At 40.8% G+C, this 24,290-nt stretch overlaps 1 protein-coding gene across 2 annotated transcripts; it reads left to right on the top strand.

The window, feature by feature from the left end:
* The first annotated feature begins 2,602 nt into the window (after nucleotides 1-2,602).
* Nucleotides 2,603-13,887, top strand: LOC114052142 (guanylate-binding protein 4-like). Of its 2 annotated transcripts, XM_027874643.1 has the most exons (8): nucleotides 2,603-2,733; nucleotides 4,000-4,196; nucleotides 6,492-6,737; nucleotides 8,197-8,477; nucleotides 9,270-9,482; nucleotides 9,963-10,065; nucleotides 10,971-11,164; nucleotides 13,584-13,887. In XM_027874643.1, exons 1-8 carry the CDS (start codon nucleotides 2,696-2,698, stop codon nucleotides 13,803-13,805), a joined length of 1,494 nt encoding a protein of 497 aa, XP_027730444.1. In that variant the 5' UTR covers nucleotides 2,603-2,695; the 3' UTR covers nucleotides 13,806-13,887. The 2 variants fall into 2 exon arrangements, with proteins under 2 accessions (XP_027730444.1, XP_027730442.1); XM_027874641.1 differs by having other exon boundaries at nucleotides 2,619-4,196.
* Nucleotides 13,888-24,290: the final 10,403 nt, after the last annotated feature.

Raw genomic sequence — 24,290 nt, 5'->3', positions numbered from 1 at the left:
AGCTTATCTTAAAAAGATAAATACCATCTATCTAAAACCATCAGCTAAGGTAGAAGCCTTTCTGAACACAATCAGGGTGAAGTAAGGATGCCCATTATCACCACTATTATTCAATATTGTACTTGAAATGCTAGCAATAGCAATAAGATGAGAAAAAGAAATTGAAGGAATTAGAATAGGTAATGAGAAAACAAAACTGTCACTCTTTGCAGATGACATGATAGTATACTTAGAGAATCAACTAAAAACTATTTGAAATAATAAACAACTTTAGCAAAGTGGAAGTACATAAAATAAACCCACATAAATCATTAGCATTTCCACATATAAGCAACAAAGTTCAGCAGAAAGAGAAAGAAAGAGAAATTCCTTTTCAAAAACTGTAGACAATACAAAATATTTGGGACTCTACTTGCCAAGACAACCCCAGGAACTATATGAACACAACTACAAAACACTTTTCACACAAATAAAGTCAGATCTAAACAACTGAGAAAATATTCATTGTTCATAGATAGGCCAAGTCAATATAATAATAAAAAAACTCCCCTAAATTTCTTTTTATTCAGGGCCATACCAATCAAACTGACATAGTTATTTTATACAGCTAGAAAAAATAACAACTAAATTCATCTGGAAGAACAAAAGGTCAAGAATATCAAGGGAGTCAATGAAAGAAAATGTGAAAGAAGGTGGTCTAGCCTTACCAGATCTCAAACTGCATTATAAAGTGGTAATTATCAAAACAACCTAACATTGGCTGAGAAAAGTAGTGGTGGATCAGTGGAATAGATTAGGTATACAATACATTGAAGTAAATGACCATAATAATCTAGGATACAATAAACCCTAAAATCCAAACTTTTGGGACAAAAACTCATTATTGGAGAAAAACTGGAGGGAGAGGGGACTGGAAAACAGTATGGCAGGAAATAGGTATACACTAACAACTCATATTGTATATCAAGATAAGATCAAAATGGGCACATGATTTACAAATAAAGGGTGATACCATAAGCAAATTGGGAAAGCCTGCAATAGTTTACCTGTCAGATCTATGGATAAGGGAAGACTCTAGGACCAACTAAGATAGAGAAAGCCTTACAACATGTAAAATCAATCATTTTGATTATATAAAATTAAAAAGTTTTTACACAAACAAAACTAATGCAACCAAAATAAGAAGGAAAGCAGAAAACTGGGAACAAATTTTTTATAGCAAGTATCTCTAAGAAAGGCCTCATTTCTCAATTATATAGAGAACTGAGTCAAATTTATAAGAGAACAAGTCATTCCCAATTGATAAGTGATCAAAGGATATGAACAAGCAGTTTTCAGAAAAATCATATTAAAAAATGCTCCAAATCACTATTGATTAGAGAAATACAAATTAAAACAACTTTGAGGTACCACCTCATACCTATCAGATTGGCTAATATGACAAAAAAAGGAAAATGATAAGTGTTGGAAAGGATGTGGAAAAATTGGGACACTAAGGCATTGGTGGCAGAATTGTGAACTGATCCAACCATTCAGGAAAGCAATTAGGAACAATGCCCAAAGGGCAACTAAACTGTGCATAACCTTTGATCCAGCAATACTACTACTACTAAGTCTGTATTCCAAAAAGATCATAAAAAGGGAAAAGGACTCATCACATGTACAAAAATATTTATAGCAGCTCATTTTGTGGTGGCAAAGAACTGGAAATTGAGGGGATGCCCATCAATTGGGGGAATCTGAATAAGTTGTGGTATAAGATTGTGATGGAATATTATTATGCTATAAGAAATGATGAGCGGGTGGATTTCAGACAAACATGGAGACACTTATATGAACTGATTCAAAGTGAAGTGGACAGAACCAGGAGAACACTGTACACATTAACAGCAATATTGTACGATGAAAAACTGTGACTTACTCAGCTATGCTCAGCAATACAATGATCCAAGAAAATCCCAAAGGATTCATGATGAAACATGTTATCTGCCTCCAGAGGAAGAACTGATATCTGAATACAGACTAAAGCATACTATTTTTTCTTTTCTTTCTTTCTTCCTTTCTTTCTCTTTCTTTCATTCTTTTTAAAATTTTTTGTTCAAGTTTTCTTGTACAAATTGAATAATATGAAAATATTGTACATGATTACACATGATCTACACCAGATTGCTTGTCATCTCAGGGATGGGAGATGGGAGAGAGCTTGGGATAGGATTTGGAACTTGAAACTTTAAAAAAAAAGAAGGTTAAAATTTGTTTTAACATATAAATGATGGAAAAAATAAAATGTTATTTAAAAAAATGAAACTGAATGCAAAAATAGATGCTTTGCCAAGGCTTTGCCAACCTTGATCTTTCTCTGATTGGTTAAATTAGAAAGTTGACCAGATAAAATATAGACCAACCAACCAACTGACAGATAGATAGATAGATAGATGATAGATAATCTTTAAGACATGGATTCTAGGCAATGACTTAGACTATAATCTCCAGCCCCAACCCTAAGATATCAAATCTTTAACAGATGAGTATTCCCAGACTCCAGGGGCCGCTGACTCTGAGTCATACAGTGTCATGGATGAAGGGGTGACTAATAGGCTCACTGACATAATCTGTTTTGTAGGGTGACTCCAAGAATGACTCCTGGATCTTTGCCCTAGCCATCCTGCTCAGCAGCACTTTTGTCTACAACAGCATGAACACCATCAACCAGCAGGCCTTGGAGCAGATGCAGTATCGTTTTAGAATTTCAGAACATCCATAACAGGCTTGGTGCTAATTTTCTCTCACCAGGATAAAAGATAAACTATCCACACTTTAGAAGCTGTCATCATGAGTTATTTTGCTCAGAAATACACGTTGCTAGGTGACTAATCTTAGGACCAAACCAGACCAGCTAATCCTCACATGACAGTCTGGTACCAGGCCCGCAAATGTAGCCTTGGTTGGGCCTTGGTTGAGCTTACTGTTAGACATCAGTATTCTACTTCCATGTTCAAGAACTCTGAAATGACTCAATCATTCCATCTTCCTCTCTGCCTTATCGCTGCCAAGCCTCATTTTCTCCTCTCTTTCTCATCTCACATCATTCATCTGTCTTCCTTTACATCCCATCTTTCACCCATGTCTCATATGAAGAGGTGGCCCCTCTCCTTGCCAAAGCAAACCCTTTACATGGTCCCTTGATTCCATCTCATCTTGTCTTTTCTAACAGGTTATCCTTTCTATCATCCTTGCCCTTTCACTAATCTTCAATCTCTGCCTACCTATTGACTGTTTCCCTGTCACCTACAAAAACAGCCATGTTTCCTCCATCCTTAAAAAACCTTCACTTAACACTATGAATTATCTCAAAAAGTTACAATCCTATTTCTCTACGTTCGTTCCCAGTGAAACTCATTGAGAAGGTGGTCTATAATCAGTGCCTCTGCTTCCTTTACTCACTCTCATCTATCCCTTCTGTAATTTACATTCTGACCTCATCATTCACTGAACCTCTTCTATTCAAAATTGCCAATAATCTTTAAATTGCCATATCTACTGGTCTTTTCTCAATCCTTATTCTTCTTGACTTCTCTGCAGCCTTTGCCACTGTCGATCAAGCTCTCGATCTCCTTGACAGCAGAGACCATTTTTTGGCCTTGATTTGTATGCTAAGCACTTAGAACACTGTCAGATGCATAGTGAACATTTAATAAATGCGTCTTGATTGGCTGGTTCAGTACCAGGCCTTGTGTTCTAATACTATAGCAATCAGGAATCATAATGAGACCTGGAGTCTCACCAAGTTGATTGAAGAAACTTCAGGCTGATCAGGGACTCCTCTCTAAAGTGCTTCCTTTCTCCTTTTACATCTGTGATCGAAATCCCATGAGTACAGAAGGGAAGGTGGGAGAGAGAATTTATAAGACTCACTGCAGGGAAGGGAAGATACCACAAGTCAAACTGGGAACTGATGATGGGGGGTGGGTGTTTCCTTTTCCTTATCTGTGATCTTAGATATGTAACAGAGTTGACAAAGCTAATCAAAGTCAAATCCTCACCTAATGCTGTTAGAGAAGAAGACTCAGCAGAGTTTGTGGGCTTCTTCCCAGACTTTGTGTGGACTGTACGGGATTTCACCCTGGAGCTAAAGCTAGACGGCCACCCCATCACCCCAGATGAGTACCTGGAAAATGCCTTGAAACTCAGTAAAGGTAATTTATTAGGAGTTAAGATTGGGCCATGGTTGTCCCTTGGCAAAGATGGGGAATGGACAACAATTTTTTTCCTTTTCTTTGGTGCTTAGCTGTTTATTCTTGGGCTTAGCTGTTTATTTTTTTGAATCTCATGGACTATGGAAATGGAGGCTGAAAGCTATCAAGACTCTCCTGGCTTTGTTGAGGGTCAGTTAATCTCTGTTGTAGCTCCAAAATTTCCATAATTTAGTGACCTCACCCAAGGTGGGGTAGTCCCTGAGAGAACTGATTTTTGCCAACTTCTGTGATGGGTTGGTATCTTATGAATTTATGAAGGAGGCTGATGTACTTGTATGTCCTTCAGTTGGTTGGTGAGCTTGTTATTTCAGTGAAAGGGAACAATGTGATTTTAAGGGTTATTTCATTTAGTCCAGGACACAGTCTGAGGAATTCTTCCACTCTAGTAACAGCATAGACTTTGTTCATAACAAGAGGAAGATAGTCATATCCTTGAGAAGGCATGTTGTACATCAAAATGGGAATGACATTTGGAGTCAGAGGCCCTGGGTTCAAATTAAACCTCTGGTGCTTACTGCCCATGTGACTTTGGGAAATTTGGACATTTAACGCCTCTGAAACTCAGTTTCCAAATCTATAAAATGAAGAGTTTGGACCCCAAGATCTCAAAAAAAAAAAAAACTCTAGCTATGGATCTATTAGCTAGTGAAGACAGAGCGCTTCTCCCCTTGAGAATTCTACAGAAATATATCTCAAAATATACCTCAAATATATCTTGCTTATCCCAAAGATTTCAGACTGACCATCACATGCTCCCATTCAGCTCTGTCATTGCTCTAGTAGCCTTTCTTCTTCTAACACTTCACAAGGGTTTATAAATCCAAATGTACAAATCTCTAAGTATGCACTATTTTCATTGTATGCTGATAACTCCCGGATGGCATACAGGCAGAGATGCTGATCTCTCTGGAAATATCTCTAAATCACGTTTGGCAATGAGTTTCTTTAATGTCAGTCAAAAGGCATTCATTAAATATCTACACCACTAAAAGGACTGTGCTAGGTGCTCAGCATACAGAGACAAAAATGTCTGCCCTCAAAAAGCTTACGTGCTAGTGGGAGAAAACATGTGAAAGGTAAGTGAATAAAAATATATACAGAATAAATGTGGGCAAAAAAGGAGGTAGAAAGAACTAAAGAACCATGAAGATCATCAAAGGCCTCTGTAGGAGGTACTGTCAAAACAGAGGGCTGCACAGAGTTACAGGCTCCAAGAGGAAAAGGTGATAGGGAGAAAAGTCCAGGCATAGGAACTCCGTGGCCAGAAACACGCAAATGAGTGATGGAATGTCATATACAGAGAATAAGAAGGCCAGTGTGATTGAAATCGAGGATGTAAGGAGAATAATATGAATCCAATCTAGGATTAGAACCAGGTTGGGAAAGGTTTAATAGCAAAGTGTCATGTTTACATTTGGTTCCAGAGGCATTAAGGAAGCACTATAGCTAGTTTATTGAGCCAGGCAATACCACAATCAGACTTGTTCATCTGGTATATCAATTCGGGAATGTGCAATGAGTAGAAGAGAGGAGGAAGTGGAGGATAGAAGACCAGTTAGGAGGCCACTGCAAAAGCCAAAGTGAGAGGTAATGAGGATCTGAACTCAGGTGACCATATGGTGTAAGTGGATAGAAGGCAATGAATTCAAGAGATGTTGTGGGGGTAGAATGCAACTAACTGGGTAGAAAGGATATGCCTGAGAAAGAAGTGTTGAAAATGACTTCTGAGACAGTTTCTTTTCACAATGGTTATTTCTGTTTGTAGTGATAGAATTGTTATTTACTTCAAACAAGGAGCATTTGCTTTTATTAACCTGGGAGCTTATCTTCTTGGCAATCTTAGCCTTCAGCTCTTTTCATTTTAGGGAGCCACAATTCTCTTTCTACAATATCTATACTTAGTCCAGTAATTTGCTGAATTCTATCTAACCATAGCTCAACTATGAATTGGTGAGAGGTTCCATTCAGATTTGAGGCAAATTCATTTTCTCTGCATGTTTTAGGTGTCTCCTCTGAATATCACAAAACACTATTCTTACAAGAAGTGAACTGTTGCTTGATTTCTAATAATATCTCCCTAATCACTTCTAGTTTTAAAAATTCTATGTCTATCATTTTATCTTAGAAGTGGATACATGAAGACTTGAATACAGTAATTACCAGTCTTAAGCATCTTCATCACCCTCTTGTCCCAGGCCTGTGCCTGACCATGATCTCTTTTTCCCTATCCCTCAGGCGAGCATCCCAAAGTTAAGATGGCAAACCTTCCACGAGAGTGCATCAGAAAATTCTTTCCAAAACGGAAGTGTTTTACATTTGACCGTCCAACAAATAATAGGTCATTCTTAGCCCAGCTTGAAGATGTCCAAGAAAGCCAGCTGGAGCCTGCATTCAAGGATCAGGCAGAAAACTTCTGCTCTCACATCTTTTCCAATGCAAAAACCAAGACCCTTAGTGGGGGAATCATGGTCAATGGGAATCGTGAGTTTTCTTTGCTCCAATGTATACTTGATTGGGATTGGATGTGTGTCCTTTGTTTCTTGTATGTGTAGAGGTATTATAAGATTTTTGTTTTAATGTCCTTTTGAGCTTGGTTTTCATTGTCCTTGTTTCCCTGGCTTTAAGTTAAAAAAAACGCCTAGGAATATGTACTCTGAGACAATGTCAATGATCTTTGAAGGAGATTAAATTAGATCAAATTAAATTAGAGAGGAACCACAAGTGTAGAAAAAAGCAATTGACTTAATTCTCCGAATATATAACATATTTAAATAGAACAGCATAAACCCATGACTTTGACTTCTGTTTCCGACAATATTCTAGAGCACATTACTAAGAGGATGGCTTGTAAGCACTAAGAAAGGGAAGTAGTGTTCACTAAAATCCAGCAGATTAAGCAAATTTTCTTCTTTGATACTGTAACTGGATTGATGTAGATCAGAGAAATAGTGTCAACCTAATATAGATTTTGGCCGAACATTTAACAGTGTATCATGCTATGATAATGAACAAAATAGAGATATAAAAGAGATGGTAATACTGTTAGGTAGACTCAGAACATGTTAAATGACCAGACCCCCAAAATAACCCTCAATAACTTGAGACAAAATTGAAGGGACGTCTATATTGCTATGACTCAAGTTTTTAGAACATTCTCAGTAACGTTGACAAAGTTAAAGATGATGCAACTGGAAAGATGATCCAATGTGCAGATAGCATACAGCTCAGAAGAACAACCAATACATTGAATGAAGAAATGAGACATAATGTTATCCTGGCAGAATAAAACAATGACTCTAAATGAATGATGGAACCTGATCAGAATAAATGCAAAGTTCTCCATTTGGTTACAAAAATCAACATACCTAGAGGGTAGGGGAAACAGAGATCGAAAATAGTTCTTGGGTAAAAGATCTGCAGTAGTCTCAAGTGCAAAGTTATTCAATGCCTTCATTGCCAAGAATAAGCCAAATATTTGGATGCAGTTAGGCCACATCTGGTATTCTGTGTTCAGTTGCGGGCACCTCACTTTACAAAACACATGTACAAGATCAAACATTTCCAGAAAAGGACAACTAAAATCATTGAAATGACTAAAGTTCACATAAGAACAGGCCCATGGAAGAAGGCTTCCCCTTGACCCCAGAAGTCAAAGTTAGGAGAAATGGGTAGAATTTACCAAGAGGTATATTTAGGTGTGATAAATAATTGAGAGTTCCTAACCATTTAAATGGTTAAAAAGTAGAAGAGGATGCCTTGAGTCATCACGCTCTCCTCATCAGTCAAAATTACCCAGATGTAATTAGAAGCCACTTGCTAAGAATACCGTCACAGAGATCTTTGGCTAAGCATGGGTTCTACTAACTATATAATTAACATTTGGACCAAAATGAATAAAGGTTGCTCTCTGCCTCATCTTCCATTCTATCTTGTCTATCAGGGTTGGGAAAGCTGCTGGAGACCTATGTGAAGACAATCTCTAGTGGAGACATTCCCTGCCTGGAGAATGCGGTATTGGCATTGGCTGAGACTGAGAACTCAGCTGCTATGCAAAAAGCTGCCAAACACTATGTAGAGCAGATGGTGCTAAAGTTGCACTTCCCCACAGAAACCCTCCAGGACCTGCTAAACCTACATACAGACTGTGAGAAAGAAGCCATCTCAATTTTCATGACACATTCTTTCAAGGATGACACACACAAGTTCCAGAAGGAACTGGTGGTATGTTCTCTCAGCTATTTATCCTCCTTCTTACCTCTCTTTTCTGAGTGAAGCCTAGAGACTGGTCAGACTCTTCTCAATTTCTTTTTTTACCTTTGGGTCTCTAGCCCCAGTTCATGAGAGAAGAGACTGATCTCTCTAGAGAGCTAGAGGCATAAATCTCATTTGTCAGGAAAAGATGCTCCCTCCTTATGACACATTGAAATCAGTTATTTCAAGGACAAAATATCACCCACTCACATATTTGCTGAATAAATGGTATCATGGCTCTCTCTGAGCACACTCTCAAGCTCACAGACTCTCTATACACCTTCCCATGCTAGCACCCTTAGATTCCTTGTAGGAGCACCTCCTGCCAGTCCAAATGTCTGCTCAGTCTTACTTAGCGCAATAGCACTCACTTCTCCCACACCAAAGAGAGAATCATTACTATAGGCAGGGAAACAGAGGATTGTTTGAAGGAATCACCTTATTTGGAGAGTGAGGACTTTGGGCCAAAGTGGATAGGTGACTTGTCCATGGTGACCAAAATAAAGAGTAGTAGATTTAAAACTAGAGCCCTTTCAGTTCTCAGGTCAGAATTTTAAGTATCATTCTACCATACTATACATCTTTCCAGAAAAACAAATGCAGGTAGACCTTCTCTCAACAGTTTCTTCAGAATCTCATTCACTCCACAATGAAGTAGGGCACTTGGATAGCCTTTGAGGCATCATGTCAATCATTATCTGTTATTATTGTTATTGCTATATTGCTTCATTTTCCATGATTGTCTTTCCATCTCGATGGCAGCAAATCTTAGAATCCAAGAAGAATGATTTCATCCGTCAAAATGAGGAAGAATCAACCAAATATTGTCAAACTAAGCTTGAGGACCTCTCTCAGACCCTGATGGAAGCCATTTCTCAAGGCACCTTCTCTGTGCCAGGGGGTTACAAGCTCTACAGGAAAGAAAGAGAAAAAATAATGAACAATTATCATCAAGTTCCCAGAAGAGGGATAAAGGTGAGCAAAGACCTGCAGTGACTTTCTCCTACCAATAATCACCCAAGAGGAGAATGTCTAGACACTTGGCTTTTTAGTTCACATCTCAGCTGGAAGTTCTTGACAGAAATCTCTTCTTCCTGCCTAGAGAATATGCTGTGGAATTTAGGAAGCTAGGCCACATGAGGGTCTTAACAGGCCAGGCCAGCTGCAGGCTAGCTTAGTACCTCAGGTTCCAGCTTGGAATGAAATGAGAGGCTCATAGCTGTACCTCGCTGTGCTTTGGTCTTTTGGTATATGCGGACAAGTAGTCATATCAATATTCTCTGTCTTTAATCTCCCGAGATAATCATATCCCCAAAATGTTGTCAATACCTTTTAAGAAAAATAATATTCTAGCATACATAGCAGATATTGATCCTACCACAGGGGGTGTGCCCTTCTCAGCATCTGACTCAGTCTGGAGAAAATTATGTGTGCCTGTCTTGTGTGCTTGTCCAGGCAGATGAGGTCCTCCAAAGGTTTCTACAGTCACTGGCAATGACAGGAGAATCCATCCTGCAGACAGATCAAGCTCTCACTGACAAAGAGAAGGCCTTGGAAGGTAGAGGGGGATGGAGTATGATGACCTAGTCATGCAGGGGATTTGGTGGGTTTGGAACAAAAATTTCTCTAAGGGCCTCAGTGTGACATGAAGATTTTCCTGCAATACTTGGGATTCCTTCTTTACTGTACCAGTCCCTACTGGATTTGTAAACAGCAACTGTGACCACAACCAGTGGGTCAGAGAGGCTGCTCTCTCAGACTTCCTCAGCTCTGCTTCTCTGGGTCTAATCAAGAAAAAAGAAATTTAGGAATTTCCAGTCTCTTTCTCACAGTCAGTTTGGGTTCTGAGTTCAGGAGAAAATATTATGTGTCATCCTCCTGCTCCATGACCTCCAATGACTCCCTATTACTGCCAAGGTCATATATAAACTCCCCCATTCAACATTTAGGGCCTTTCATAAATTGGTCCTTTCCTACCTTTACTGTTTCTTATACCTTACTGCCCTCCATGCATACTATATTTCAGCAACACTGACTTACTTGCAGTTTCCCAGAAACAGCAAACCATCTCTGAACTCCAGGCCATTCCACCAGCTGTCCCCTCTACCATTAATGCTCTGCCTCATACCTCCTCCCTCTACTAAAATCCCACCTTCTTCAAAAGGCCTTTCCTGTCCTTCAAGAGTTAACATGCCTTCCTGCCTTCCTCATTCACTTGCCTCCTATTCATTCTTATATTTCTAGAATCTACAAAATTATTTGGATTCTTTTTATTCCCTTAGAATATCAGCTCCTTGAGGGCAGGAATTAACCTCTTTCATTTATTTGTTGTTTTTGGTCTCTCAAGTGCTTGGCACAGTGCCTGGCCCCTAGTAAACACTAATAAATGCTTGTTGACTGACAAGAGGTGAAAACTAGCATCACCAGAGTTAATTTTCTCATGTTTTCTATTCCATCAAACAGCTGAACAGGTAAAAAGAGAAGCAGCCGAGAAGAAGAAGGAGTTATTGGAACAGCAACAAATGGAAATGCAGCAGAACATGGAAGCTCAGCAGAGAAGTTATGAAGAAAACATCAACCAATTGAAAAAGAAGATGGAGGAAGACAGGATCCAGATATTGAGAGAACAGGAAATGATTCTAGACCATAAACTAAAGGTATATGGAGATTGGGATCAATGGTCATGCTTAGGAAGCAAACCCAGCACCATGGCAGGAAGGGGATGGGCAGATGGACAGGGAAGGCAAATTTGCCTTCATGTGGTCAACATGGTGGAAAGCAAAGGGCCCTGGACTTCTCATCAGAAGATCTCGGTTTGAGCCTTTTCCTCCTCCTCAATTTTCTCACCTCTAACATAAGGTCAATCACATCTGCCTCACTGAGTGCACAGAATAGTTGTACAGATCACACATGATTTGTGTGTCACTCATAGAGCATCCCCCCAGTTCTCACAGTGACCTGCCCAGGCAAGTCTACTCCACTTCCAAGTTCTTCTCCAGGTCCTCACCCTATGAGACTCAAAGTTCACAAGCCCCTACCAAAGTCTGTGTTTCTCTAGTCAACCAAAGACACAATTAGTTTAAAGCAAAAACTCAATGCCCAGAGACTTTTCTGCTACCTCTCTTTTATACCAGGCAGACAACTTAACATATAAGCATCAGTCTAGAGGACATCCTTCAGTGGTTTTTCTCCCATAGGAGATCCATGAATTTCTCTGAGCCTCAATGGAATGGGCCTTTTCTCTCCAGGAGATTGCAGAAACCCGGGACCAATCTCTTTGGAACAAAGATCCAAAACCATCTCAAATGACTTGTACATTCAGACTTAAGGGTATTTTGAATTCTATTTCCTGGTCAGCCATCTCTGGCATTATCTCTGCCAGGATCCTCTCTGTCTTGAGGTCAGAAAGTCCTGGCTTTACTTCCATTGCTAAACTTGTCTCAGATAGCATCTGCTAAGGGATGCCCTTTCTGAACACTGTAGAGGACTAAGTTCAAGGTCCTCAAGTGTGTTGATCCCCAAATCCTTGGTTCTTTCTTGCAAATGTAAGAGAGAGTGAACTGGTCCTGTGACCTCAGTGATTGAAATAACTACAGTGAGAAGATTTCCCCTACCAGTACAGTCAGCACCACCCTGTCTGTACGCATCATCCTAGAGAATGTCTGGGGGCACTGAAGAGGGTCAATGACTCGTCCTGGGTCACACAGCCAGGATGTGTCAGAGGTAGGACTTGAATCCAGGTCTTGCGGACTCGAAGGCTGTCAACAAGACCATGTTGCCTCATACAAAGGAGAGGAGGCCAAGAAAGACACAGGAGCAAAATCGAGCCCAAGGAGCAAGGCCACTGTGTGCTGCACCCAGCCACTCTCCTGGCCTTCTGTACATAACTGTAGTAGGAAAAAGTTTCCATAACATCTGTTTTTAAAAAGGCTTAGAAAGCACAAAGTGCCATGAACCTTTCGGGTCCTGTGATTAGTACTTCTGACACCATAGCACATAGAGGAAAACCTCAGAGGGGACTGGATTGGATCTGTCTCCCCCCACCTGCTTCTGACTGAAGCCCCTGAATTCACATCAAAGCTTCTCTGTCCTCAACAAAGACCCTACAACAATCCAAGCTGCTGCGCAGTCATCTGTAATCCTAAGAACCATGGACAATGGAAGCTAATTCCAGAGTCCTCTGGGGTTTGGGGCTGCTAGGATGATGCCAAGTATCCCAGACTGAGTCAATTGTATCCTCCTACCTGAGCCCACAACTGCTGGGTCCTGGGGCCAGAGCATATCCAGTGGCTGACCTGGTTCTCTTAGGACCATTATCAGTAAGCCCCTACCCACAGGGCCATTGGGTAGAGGAGGTCCTGCCTAAACTCCTGGAATTTGGCCAGAGCCAGCCCAGGCTAGTAATAGAAACAGCAGATATTGATTCACATTTGTTTCAGTGTTGATCAGAGGGCCAAGCCACTTTGAAGCTGACTTGAGCCCATTCTAAGTCACTCTCTGTATAGTATTTTATGCCCTTTTTAAAACATGTGGATATCTGAGTCACTTGATTATGAATTGAGAATTGAGAATAATGTTGAAGATATATGACTTTGATGTTTACAAAGCAAACATTGTCTCATTTTTATCCTCACTACAATCTGGGGAGTTGCTATTATTGATTAAGGAACATGACTCCAATCTCAGCTACTAAGTGCCAGAGGCAGGATTCCAACTCAGATCTTCCCGACTCCAAGGCAAGCACTGTACAACCTAGCTTCCTACTTTTAGGACCATGATTCCAAATCAATTGGCCTTGTGTTCAACTGTTACAGATGTCTTCGTTGGCCCTAAGGTCTGGCTTCTTGCCTCGAGTAATGGACAAGTAATGAGTCATTACAGAGAAGGCCTGACCTTCGATGATTTTTCTCACTGCCCAGGAATGTCCCTTGAAGAGAAATCCTCTGTGCCATTTCCCCTCTTCTAATCTACTTAGGGCTCACACCTTATGCAGGAGAAACACATAGAGCTGCCTGGTTCTTGGTGGAACGAGGACTAACCAATGTGCAATGCTGATGCTCTTTTGTCTTCTCTTAGGAACAAAAGAAGCTGATGGAGGAAGGGTTTAATGAGAAAGCTGAAGAAATGAAGAAAGAGATAGAGGACTTACAAACAAAGATTAAGGATGCTGAGAGTAAAAAGTCCTCCGGGTTGTCCTCAATTTTAGATAGTTTTGGCACCGCATTGATGGTCATGTTACCTGGTGTAGGAAAACTCATTGGTTTGGGGATAAAGGCACTGGGCAAATTGGTGTCATAACCAAATGAGTTTCAGTTTCTCAAAAAAAAATTAAAGAAGATATTTGTTCCACCTAATAAAATATGGCACTGAGACCTCCTTATATGTGTGTGTGAATTTGTGACCGTGTGTGTGTTTCCTGCTTCTAATTCTCCCAAGTATTAAAAAGAAAAGCTGATGCTCACCAGACAGGATAAAGAACACTGCAGGAAATTCACATGAAAAGCATTCAGCTCCTGAGATGAGGCTTCACTCCCCTAAGGGAAAGTCTTCTTTTCTTTAAGGCACATGGTCTAGAAGGCAGAAAGCTTGAGTTCTCCCCTTCCTTTTCATACCTCAACATTCAGAGCTAGAAGGAGCCTGGACAGTCATGGAATCTAACCGCCTCATTTTACACATGGCTCCTTGGCGGTAAAATGGGTAAGGCAAGAACTCAAGAAGATCTAAGTCATATCTGCCATCAGACACTTAAGAGCTGTAGGACCCTAAGAAAGTCACTGAACCTCTCTGTGTCTCAATTTCCTTATCCATAAAATGGGGGTGATAATAGTACCTACTTCATAGGCTTGGTGTGAGGATCAAATGAGTAAAACTCTTTAGAAACTTCAAAGTGCTATGTAAATGCTAGCTATTAATATTATGAAGACTGAGGCATAGAGATACACAGTGATTTGCCCAAAGTCACACAGAATACGAGACTTAAATTGATGCATCTTAAGTCTACAGTGGCATAGTGGATAGAGCACCGGCTCTGGATTCAGGAGGACCTGAGTTTGAATCGGGCCTGAGACACATAACACTTACTAGCTGTGTGACCCTGGGCAAGTCACTTAACCTCATTGCCTAGCCCAAAGAAAAAAAAAGTTCAGGTGGAATGGTTCCTGATTTCAGAATTACACTTTGAAGTAGAAATATTAATATTTGATCAACAGAAAGTGTATTGAGTTTATAGTCAGAAGACCTGAGCTCAAATGCCTTTACTGCCTATGTGACCTTGGATAAATCACTTAACCTTCCCCAGCCTCAGTTTCCTCCTCTGTAAAATAATTAGGCTGAACTAGATGATCTCCTGGGTCCCTTCCAGCTCTAAATCCCATTTCTTTTGGGTGGGTATTACTCAGAGGTACCAGAATCCCCTCTCTACTCTTGTCCAGAAGGTGCCTAACATGCTTCCTAGTCCTACAAAGTGACTTTGCAAGTTGTGCTCTTACAATTTCCAAGCAAAGAGAGCTCTCTTAACTAATAAATGAAGAAGTGTATGTAATTATATTCTTTGTGACAAGCCTGACTATGGCTCTGCAACTTCTAACTCAGAGGTTCCCAAACTTGTTGAGTTCACAGAATCCTTAGTGTCTCAGTGTTTTTTTCATAGCATCCCAGAGACAGAAGAAATACCTGAGGCTTGTTTATCAAATACTGTAACAAGTATTTGTGTGTCCTAACAATTTAGTAGCCATTTGAAAAATTAATACAGAAGCAGCTATGTGGCACGGTGGATAAGCTCCATCCTTGGAGTCAGGAGGACCTGAATTCAAATCTGACCTCAGACAGGTGACACTTACTAGCTGTGCAACCCTGGGCAAGTCATTTAATCCCGACTGCCTCATCAAAAGGCAAAAAAAATTAATACACATCAATATAAAGGAAAGATTTTTTTTATTTCACTCTTGAATACCCACAATTATTAACGGGACGTAGGTACCTGTTGAGCACAACACAACTTCTCAAACTTGTGATCCAACTGGACATTATACCCACCCACCCCCATTTCCTGTTCCAAGGTGATTTTTTGCTCAGTGCTTGCTTTTTAACTCAACGATTGCCAAAAACCCAGCTTCACCAAGACATGATGATATAAACAAGGACTTACTATCCTGGCCAAAAGCACAAGTGAACAGACTTATCTCAAACATTACAAAATGTCAATGAAAGGAATGTTGTGTGGTCTAACAATGAATCTGTGAGCTGTCTCTAGGCAATATTTAACCTGGTGTCTGACAGCTGTTGAATAGCCCTGGGTTTCCCTTGAACATTAAAACATCACATAATGCCCTTGTGAATTCTATGTGGATCCCGGGGGGGGGGGGGGGCGAATCTCAACATACAGTTTGAGAATCACATCCCATTCAGGCTTGTGGGACCAATAAGCGAAAATCTAATCTCTTTTCCACATGATACTCCTACAAGTAATTGGGGACACCTATTATGTTCCCTTTGGGGTTCTTTCCTCCAGGTTAAACCATTCTCATAGCTGGCATCTGAATTACCCTTTAAGGTTCACTAAGTGCTTTGGAGAAATTATCTCATTCAAGCCACACAACTGTGCTCATCGCACAGATAAGGAACCTGAGGTGCAGAGACATTAAGTCCATGGTCACCCAGCTGGGATGTGGGGCTGATAGAATGGGAGCCCTGCTCCTCCTGACTCCAAGTCTAACCCTATATCCAACTTGCCACATGGTCTCAAGTCCCATGTTAGTGGGTGGCATATCTTGTCACTTTTCCTTATCCCTTCCTGACCCAGAATATCCAGATGCTGGCTTTTTCAAATCCAAGAGAAAATAGGAAAGTCTCCTTGCCCTGCTCTACATTATCTAATAAGCACTAATTTATAAGGTCAGGGTTGATACAGAGGGCAGCCTGCCCTCCATGTTTGGCACAGTGAAAGCTGCCTTGGTCCAAGCTCTGGGATGTTCCCAGGAGTAAAGATCCACAGGCTATCTATATGGGACTAGAAACCCTGGGAAAACATCTACACACAAGACAGAAAGAATCCCTGGTAATCCTGGGAGGCAGGGAGGGTGACTGTCCCCACTCCTGTTCTCATGTCCTGGCTCCCAGAAAGGGCTGTAAAGTTCTTTACAGCTCAGCTATTTCTATAAGGGTTGGGTTCAACTGGGACTCTGGACCTGGTGTCTGGCTGTACCACCTGAGAACCCTCACCTGGAGGGACTGAAGTGACCAGAGTGTCAGTCTTGTCTGAGTAGCCACTGAAGGACTGGTTCTGGATTCCTGTAAGGAGGTCAGAATTTGGGGTCCTTGTTCCCTATTGAGAAATTGGATGACTTCCACCAATAATTTTTTTTGGTCTGGATCTAAGATTTCTTTGATGTAATAATCTGTTAGGGATGAAACTCCCTCTACTAACATAGGCCTACAACTGTTCTGCAACTGATAGTCTTAGAAAGCCTTCATGGCAGAGGGATATTTCCAGATTCAAAGCAATTTTTTGACAATTAATTATAAACTCAATTCATGTCACTCTTTGGTAGTTAATCTCTAAATCAAAAATGATTAGCTTCTCCATGTAGGGAATAAGTTCTCAACCTTTTTTTTTAATAAGGGACCACACACACACACACGCACACACGCACGCACGCACGCAAAGAAAGCACAGATGTGGGCTGATTTCCTAGAATCAAATCAGTTTCAGTTTCAATCTGACTCAGAGTTGGCAGAAGTTCAGTTAGCTATGAACTTTCTCTAGGAGAAAATGGAGGGGGAGGGGCAGTGGGCTGGCATTCTGGTGAGGAACTAGGTGCTATTACTAAACCTATTTTACGGAGGAGGAAACTCAGGCTGAGAGTGACTTGAACAGGGTCACAAAGCTGGTAACACTGAAGGGAAATCAGTTCTTCCACACTCCAAGGTCAGCACTCTCACCCATTGTGCTACCCAGGTGCCTTTAGGATTGGTAAGTGCACTAGATAAGGGGCAACAATAGAACAGAGAGCTGGGTTTGGACCCAGAGGACCTGAATCAAAGTCTGAGCTCTGCCATTAGCTATCTGTGTGACTTTTCAAGAGTCACCCAGCTGCTCTGTTTCTTTATCTTCTGACTGAGACAGTTGGTCTAGATAACCTCTGAGGTCTCTGAATCATTAATCTGTATAAAAAAGGAGGAAAACAAAAGGAAAAGAATTCATTATTCGACAAAATGTATTGTGAAAACTGGATGAAAATTTGGTGATGAATGGAGACAAATCTGTATTCATTCTACATACTACAACCATTTCCAAATAGATCAATGATCTAAATGTATTTTAAAGTCACACCATAAAAGCATAAAAGAAGCCATAGTTTTCACAGCTGATGAAAGGAGAACAATTCTCAACCAGCTAGGTCTTAAAGGGAATTATGAGATCAGATGACAAAGCAGAGAGAGGACTAGACATTTTCTCTGATCTCCACAACCTCTGAAACTGCTCCAGAACAGAAGTTATGCATCAAAGATAGAGTAACTTCCACTTTCTTCATGGGCTAGGACCAAAAAAAGATAAATCCCCAAAAAGGTAAAAACAAACAAAAAATAATCCATGAACTGGCACCTACTCTGAGCTCACTCAGCCCTCCTCCCACACTGGGCTGCCAGCAATGAGGCTGCATTAGCTATCCCCAGGACCCAACACACAGTCTCATCACAGAAATATAACCCCGCACTCCCTCCTTCCAGTGCCATGGAGATCCTGGCTCCAGGCTGTGGAATTTTGCTCAGGCCTTGAGAGGCAGCCAACGTTGGGCAGCATTGCAGGCTACAGAAGCTTCTTGGGGCCTGACATGTGGCCAGACAAACAGACAGCACCACGGAGGCAGGGGTCTGTGCTCCAAAAAATCTGAGAAGTCCTTCTAGAAGCAACGCCTCTCACTCTCTTCTTAACTTGTTACATTCTGGCTTCTGGCCTCATCATTCAACTGAAAATGTTCTCTCCAAAGTTGCCAATGATCCCTTAATTCCACAAATCCAATGGCCTTTTCTCAGGCCTCATCACTCTTGTCCCCTCTGCAGTCTTTAAATGAATAAAGCACTTATTAAATGCCTACTATGTGCTAAGCACTGGGGATGCAAGTGGAAAACCAAGACAGTCCTTGATCTTAAGGAGCTCACATTCTAAAAGGAGAAACAATGTGAACCGAAGATTTTAGCCTCAAATAAGATGGAAAACTCAAAGGCAGAGCCAAGGTGGTAGAGTGATAGGAAGCAGTGAGGTGAGTCCCTCCTCCAAACAGATCGAGATAATGTACCAGACCTAATACTTATGGGGAAATTCAGAAAAAAAAATTACAATGAGCCATTTGACCAGCCTAGCCCAACATAGGGAGACAGACAGGGAGGTCTATGGACACTGGGAATGAGGGCACTCCAGAACCTAGAGAAAGACTGTGTCCCAGGGTAAGAAGAGGTCCGAGACGGAAATGGGGCAGCACTAGACAAACACCTGGGAACTCTACTGGGGACAGGTACAAAATGGTAGCTTTGTCTCTACTACCCAGTTCTAGGGCATGGATTTCTGGGGGCTGAGAATAGGAACTGTGCATGGGAGTGGAGTTCTCACATATAAAGAGGCACTGGGCTGTTAATGGAGAAGAAGGAAGTGCAGAGATTCACAGCAGCGAAGGCATGCCTCAGACCCAAGTACAGAGCAAAGTCTCACTTCCAGCATCTAGCCCAGCCTACAGAGGAGTAACCAAGGCAGGAATCTTAGCCCAAATGAGAACCTACAGTTCTGCCACTTTGATCCAATAGGGTTTTCCCGTGAGCTGATAGGACTGGAATCCAGCAGCAGTCTAGTCTTTCAGAGACCCAAAGACAGGTCAGAAAGGTCTGGAACTTAAAGACCTCGAGAAGGGGAAGCCTGGCAGGGGAAAGGAGGAGAGGAAAGGATAACAGGGCAGGAAGCAGACAGCAAAGAGACTTTGCTCTGAATCAGGTCACTCTGGGAGCACTGGAAGCTTGCAGGCCCCCAGCCAGCCCCTGAGATCCTGGAATAACACACGTTCAGTGCTCCAGGAAAGCAGCAAAAGGACCGGCTCAGAGCTTCCCTCCAGAAGAGTGGCAGAGGCTGAGTTTAACAGCAGGAAGTAGGCTAGAAGACTGGGCAAACAAGGAAAAAGGACCCCACCACAAGGAGCTAGTGTGGTGGATGCCTTCATATGGTGGCCATGAGGGCTGGGCTAAGAGCAGGAGGAGGGAGGGGCAGCCACTCCTGGGGTTCCCATGCTTATCTGCCTCTTGGTACCAGGGAGTCAGCAGCTGGTGCTGCTCTTCATGAGGCAGGGGAGCCTTCTCCACAGTGACTTCTTTCCATGGTGGCGTGGGGCCTGGGCTGGAAGCAGCTCTGGTGGTTTGAGGGGCACTGCTGTTCACAAGGCTCCTGGGTTCAGGTCCTGGCCTGTCCCATCAGAGTGTGAGTGCAGATGTGGTCAAGTTGGTGGCAGTGGTTTGATGTGCCTGGCACCATGCTGCCTCCCGTCTCTTCCTAAGGGTGCCTTGCTGCTTCAGCTAGAGGTCACCCTCTTTAACTTGATCCTCTGTTCTCTCTAGGGTTTTGGGACACTGTCTCTCCTGGGTCTCCTCCTACGTATCTGACCACTCTTTATCAGTTGGATTGGCTGGCTCTTCATCCAGGCTGAGCCTACTGACTGGGTATCCCTCAAGGAAAGTCCTGGGCTCTCTTCTCTTCTCTTCTCCCTCTGTTAGTTCTCTTGGTAACCTCATTAGCTCTCATGGATTCAAATGTCATCTCCATTGAGATGATTCTCAGGCCTTATCCTCTCTCCTGACCTCCAGCTTCACAGCTCCAACTGCATGTTGGACTTCTTTTTTTTTTTTTAGTTTAGGCATTGTGGTTAAGTGACTTGCCCAGGGTCACACAGCTAGTGAGTGTTATGTGTCTGAGGCCGGATTTGAACTCAGGTCCTCCTGAATCCAGGGCTGGTGCTCTATACACTGCACCCCCTAGCTGCCCCCTATGTTGGACTTCTTAAACTGAACATCTTCTAGACATCATATACTCAACATGTCCAAAATTAAACTCATTCTCTTTTCTCCAAAGCCCTCCCCTCTTCCTAACTTTCCTACTACTGTTGAGGGTACCACTATTCTTTCGATCACCTGGGCACTTAATCTAGGCATCATCCTCACCTCCTCACTATCTCTTCCTTCCCATCTCCAAACTATTGCCAAGTCCTATTGATTCTACTTTACAACATCTGCCATGTACGTTCCCTCCTCCGACATTCCTACTGCCCTGGTGCATGCCCTCTTCACCTCATGCCTGGACTATTGTAATACCCTTCTGGTTGTTCTCCACTCCTCATGTCTCTCCTCATTCCAGCCAAGCCTACACTCAGCCATCAAAGTGATCTTTCTAAATGCAGGTCTGACCATGTCATATCTCTATTCCGTAATCTCCAGAGTTACCTGTCACCTCTAGGGTCAAACATAAAATCCTCTCTTTGGTGTTCGGAGCCCTTTATGGAGACATACATAGACACATTCACAAACAACCCAGTAATGGGCTGATTTCCTAGAATCTGACCAGTTTCAGTTTCCATCTATCTCAAAATTTGCAGGAAACAAAGTATAAACTGCCCTTACATGAAGTCAAAAATCATGTTCCTAAAGAGGGATGGGGGACTGGGTGGTGGTGTTCTGTTGAGGATGCAGGGGAAGCAGGAATGTAGAGGAGCTTGGACTTGATCCAGATGCAAAGGGACTATTCAGAGCTGAAAGGCATTTCTGGCATTTTTTCTGGTTTTCTAAGTGGAGAGCAATGTGTAATCTTTTTTAAAAAACTTATTTTCTTTTCAATTAACAAGTGAGGATAACAATAGCACTTACTCCCCAGCATTGCTGCAAGGATCAAATGATACTGTATTTATAAAGGGCTTTTAAGGTGCTTTACAGAGCTTTAAGGTGGGGCTTTACAAAGCTTAAGGTGCTCTGTAAACGCTATTAGCATTATCATAATCATTATTATTTTCTCTCCTTTCCTCCTACTACCATCTGGAAAAAAGAATGAAAAGCGAAATGAACGTAACTAATAAGCAAAAGAAATCCCTGTATTGGATAGGTCCAAAAATATCTTTCTAATTCTACAACTTGAGTTCATCATCTGTCTTTCAGAGTGAATTGCATGTTTCATAATCAATCCTCTGGAATCCTGGTTTGTTACTGCATTGATCTGTGTTCTTCAGGATTTCTTTCTTTCTTTTTTTTTTTTTTTTGTTGTTGTTCTTAAGGATTTCGAAGTTGTTTGTATCTACATTTCTATTACTGTATAAATTTTTTCCCTTACTTCTGTTTGATTCACTATACATCAGTTTATACTAATCTTCTCAGGTTTTTCTGTAATCTTGCCTCCTGTCATTTCTTAGATCAGAATAACATCCAATTGCATTCATAACAATAATTTGTTCAGCCATTCCCCAGTTGTTTCTACTTCTTTACCACCACAAAAAAAAGAGCTACTACAAATACGTTTGTACATATGGGTCTCTTTTCTCTTTCTGTGATCTCTTTGGGTATAGGCCTAGTAGCAGTATAATAGCTGGCTCAAAGCATACATACAACTGAAAAACTTTGGGGGCATAGTTCTAAATTGCTTTGTGGAATCACTACACCAATTCTCAACTCCGCATTAACTTCCTAGCTGATTTTGATTCCTCAAATCATTCCTTACTCTAATCCATCCTCCAGATTGCTGCCAAAGGGATTTCCTTTTGTTAATTACTAAAGTTATTGATATTAAATGCATTAAAAAGTCATTGAGATGCTTCAGATAGTCATTGTCCTAAATGTAATTTTGTCATCATAAATATGGATGACTCATCCAAGTGTTACATTCTTCAGATGTAGCATCTATAGTCTATACAGTATACAGTTAATCTCTGTATCCTAGTGAAGTTCATCTTCTGTTTGAAAGGAAAACCCTCTCATCATCTGCAAAAAGTGATAATTGTTACATATTTGCCTACACCTCTTCTCTTAATTTCTTTTCGGTCATATTTCCTTGCTCTTGTCAAAGAAGAGTAAAGCTACCAGGAACACATGCTTGACCCCTGATCTTACTAGAAAGGCTTCTAACTATAAAATGTTTGCACTAGGATTTCATTAGATAGTATTTACTCCATTAAAGAAAGATTCATTTATTCCTATTATTTCTAGAAGTCTTAAAAATAGCTGCTTGATTTTGTCAAAAAACCTTTTAGAATCAATAATTATATGGTTTGATGTTTATGTCATCAACATGATTTATTACATCAATAATCTTCCTCATGATGAAAAACTCTGCATTCTTGATATAAATACAATGTGATTATAGTGTATCCTTTTTCTAAGTTCTTGTTGCAGCCTACTTAATAATATTTTATTTGAAATGTTTGCATCACTATTTATTAGGGATATTGGTTTGTAGTTTTCTTCCCCTGCTTTGTCTCCCCCTAATTTAGATATCAAGATAATATCTGTATCATACAAAGAGATTAGAGGAGTGCCTTCTTATTTTTGAAAACAGTTTATGTAGCACTGGAATTCAGTGTTCTTTGAATAGTTGATAGAATTCATTTGTAAATAAAGCTGGTCCTGGATTTTTATTTCTTTGATAATTTCTTCTTCTAATCATGGGTTACATAAATAGTGCTTTTCTTCCTTTTTTAATCATGGTATTTTATATTTTTGTAAGTATTCATCTATTCCAAGTTTTTAGTTTTGTTAGCTGTAACTGAGCAAAATTGTTGCTTACAATTTCTATTTTCTCTTCTAGAATTGTTGATAATTTTCCTTTTTTCACTTTTTATACAGATAATTTATCTTTTTTTTTAATCAAATTAACTAACTCTATATATTTCATTAGTTTTTTTTAAACCAGTTTCTAGTTTTACTTGGGGCAATAAGTGGCATAGTGGATAAAGTGCCAGTCTGGACTCAGGAAGACTCACCATCCTGAGTTCAAATTTGGCCTCAGATACATACTAGCTGTGCGACCCTGGGCAAGTCATTTAACCCTGCTTGCCTCCATTTCCTCATCTATAAAGTGAGCTGGAGAAGGAAATGGCAAACTATTTCAGTACCTCTGCTAAGAAAACCCTAACTGGAGTCACAAAGAATCAAACATGAGTGAGAAACAACTGAACGACAAACAACAACTACAAAACTTTATTTATCGATTCACTGAGGTTTTTTTTTTTGCTTTCAATTTCACTAATTTTTTCTTTAATTTTCAGAATTTCTGTTTTGATATTTCATTAGGGATTTTCAATTTTTTGTTTAAGTTTTTTTTTTAGTTTTGTGCCCAATTCATTGATTTAGTTTTTCTCTTACACTGATGAAAGTATTTAGAGATATAAATTTGTCCCTAAGAGCTGCTTTTGTGGTCACATGATGAATAAGATGCCAGAGAGGCATTTCCTCTGATCCTCACAACTTCTCAAAACTCTCCCAAACAGAAATCATGTACCAATCATAAAGCAACTTCAAATGTCTCCCAGATCTAGGAAACCAGAAATTAAAAGAAAAAAAAAGACTTTAGAAAACCCTCCATGAATTGATACCTGCCTTGAACTCACTCAGCATTCCTCCCCCACTGCCCACCACCTTTCTAACATTAAGGCCACACTAGCTGATCAACCCACAGAATTGCAACAAAATGCAACCCAGTCTCACTTCTCTCTTTCTAGTGCCAAAGAGATCCAGACTCCAGGCGGTAGTAGTGTGTTGGACCCTTCT

Source organism: Vombatus ursinus, unplaced genomic scaffold (genome assembly GCF_900497805.2).
Source record: "Vombatus ursinus unplaced genomic scaffold, bare-nosed wombat genome assembly UNPS02003436.1, whole genome shotgun sequence".
Lineage (NCBI taxonomy): Eukaryota > Metazoa > Chordata > Mammalia > Diprotodontia > Vombatidae > Vombatus > Vombatus ursinus.
Note: the sequence above shows the minus strand (reverse complement) of the source record. Positions and strands in the feature narration are given on the sequence as shown.

Excerpts from the sequence above, each read along its gene's own strand:
- LOC114052142 (XM_027874641.1), top strand. The coding sequence starts at position 3,956 with ATGATGGGGGGTGGGTGTTTCCTTTTCCTTATCTGTGATCTTAGATAT. Across the intron at positions 6,738-8,196 it reads AATCATGGTCAATGGGAATC|GGTTGGGAAAGCTGCTGGAG; the intron begins GTGAGTTTTCTT and ends CTTGTCTATCAG. Across the intron at positions 11,165-13,583 it reads TTCTAGACCATAAACTAAAG|GAACAAAAGAAGCTGATGGA; the intron begins GTATATGGAGAT and ends GTCTTCTCTTAG.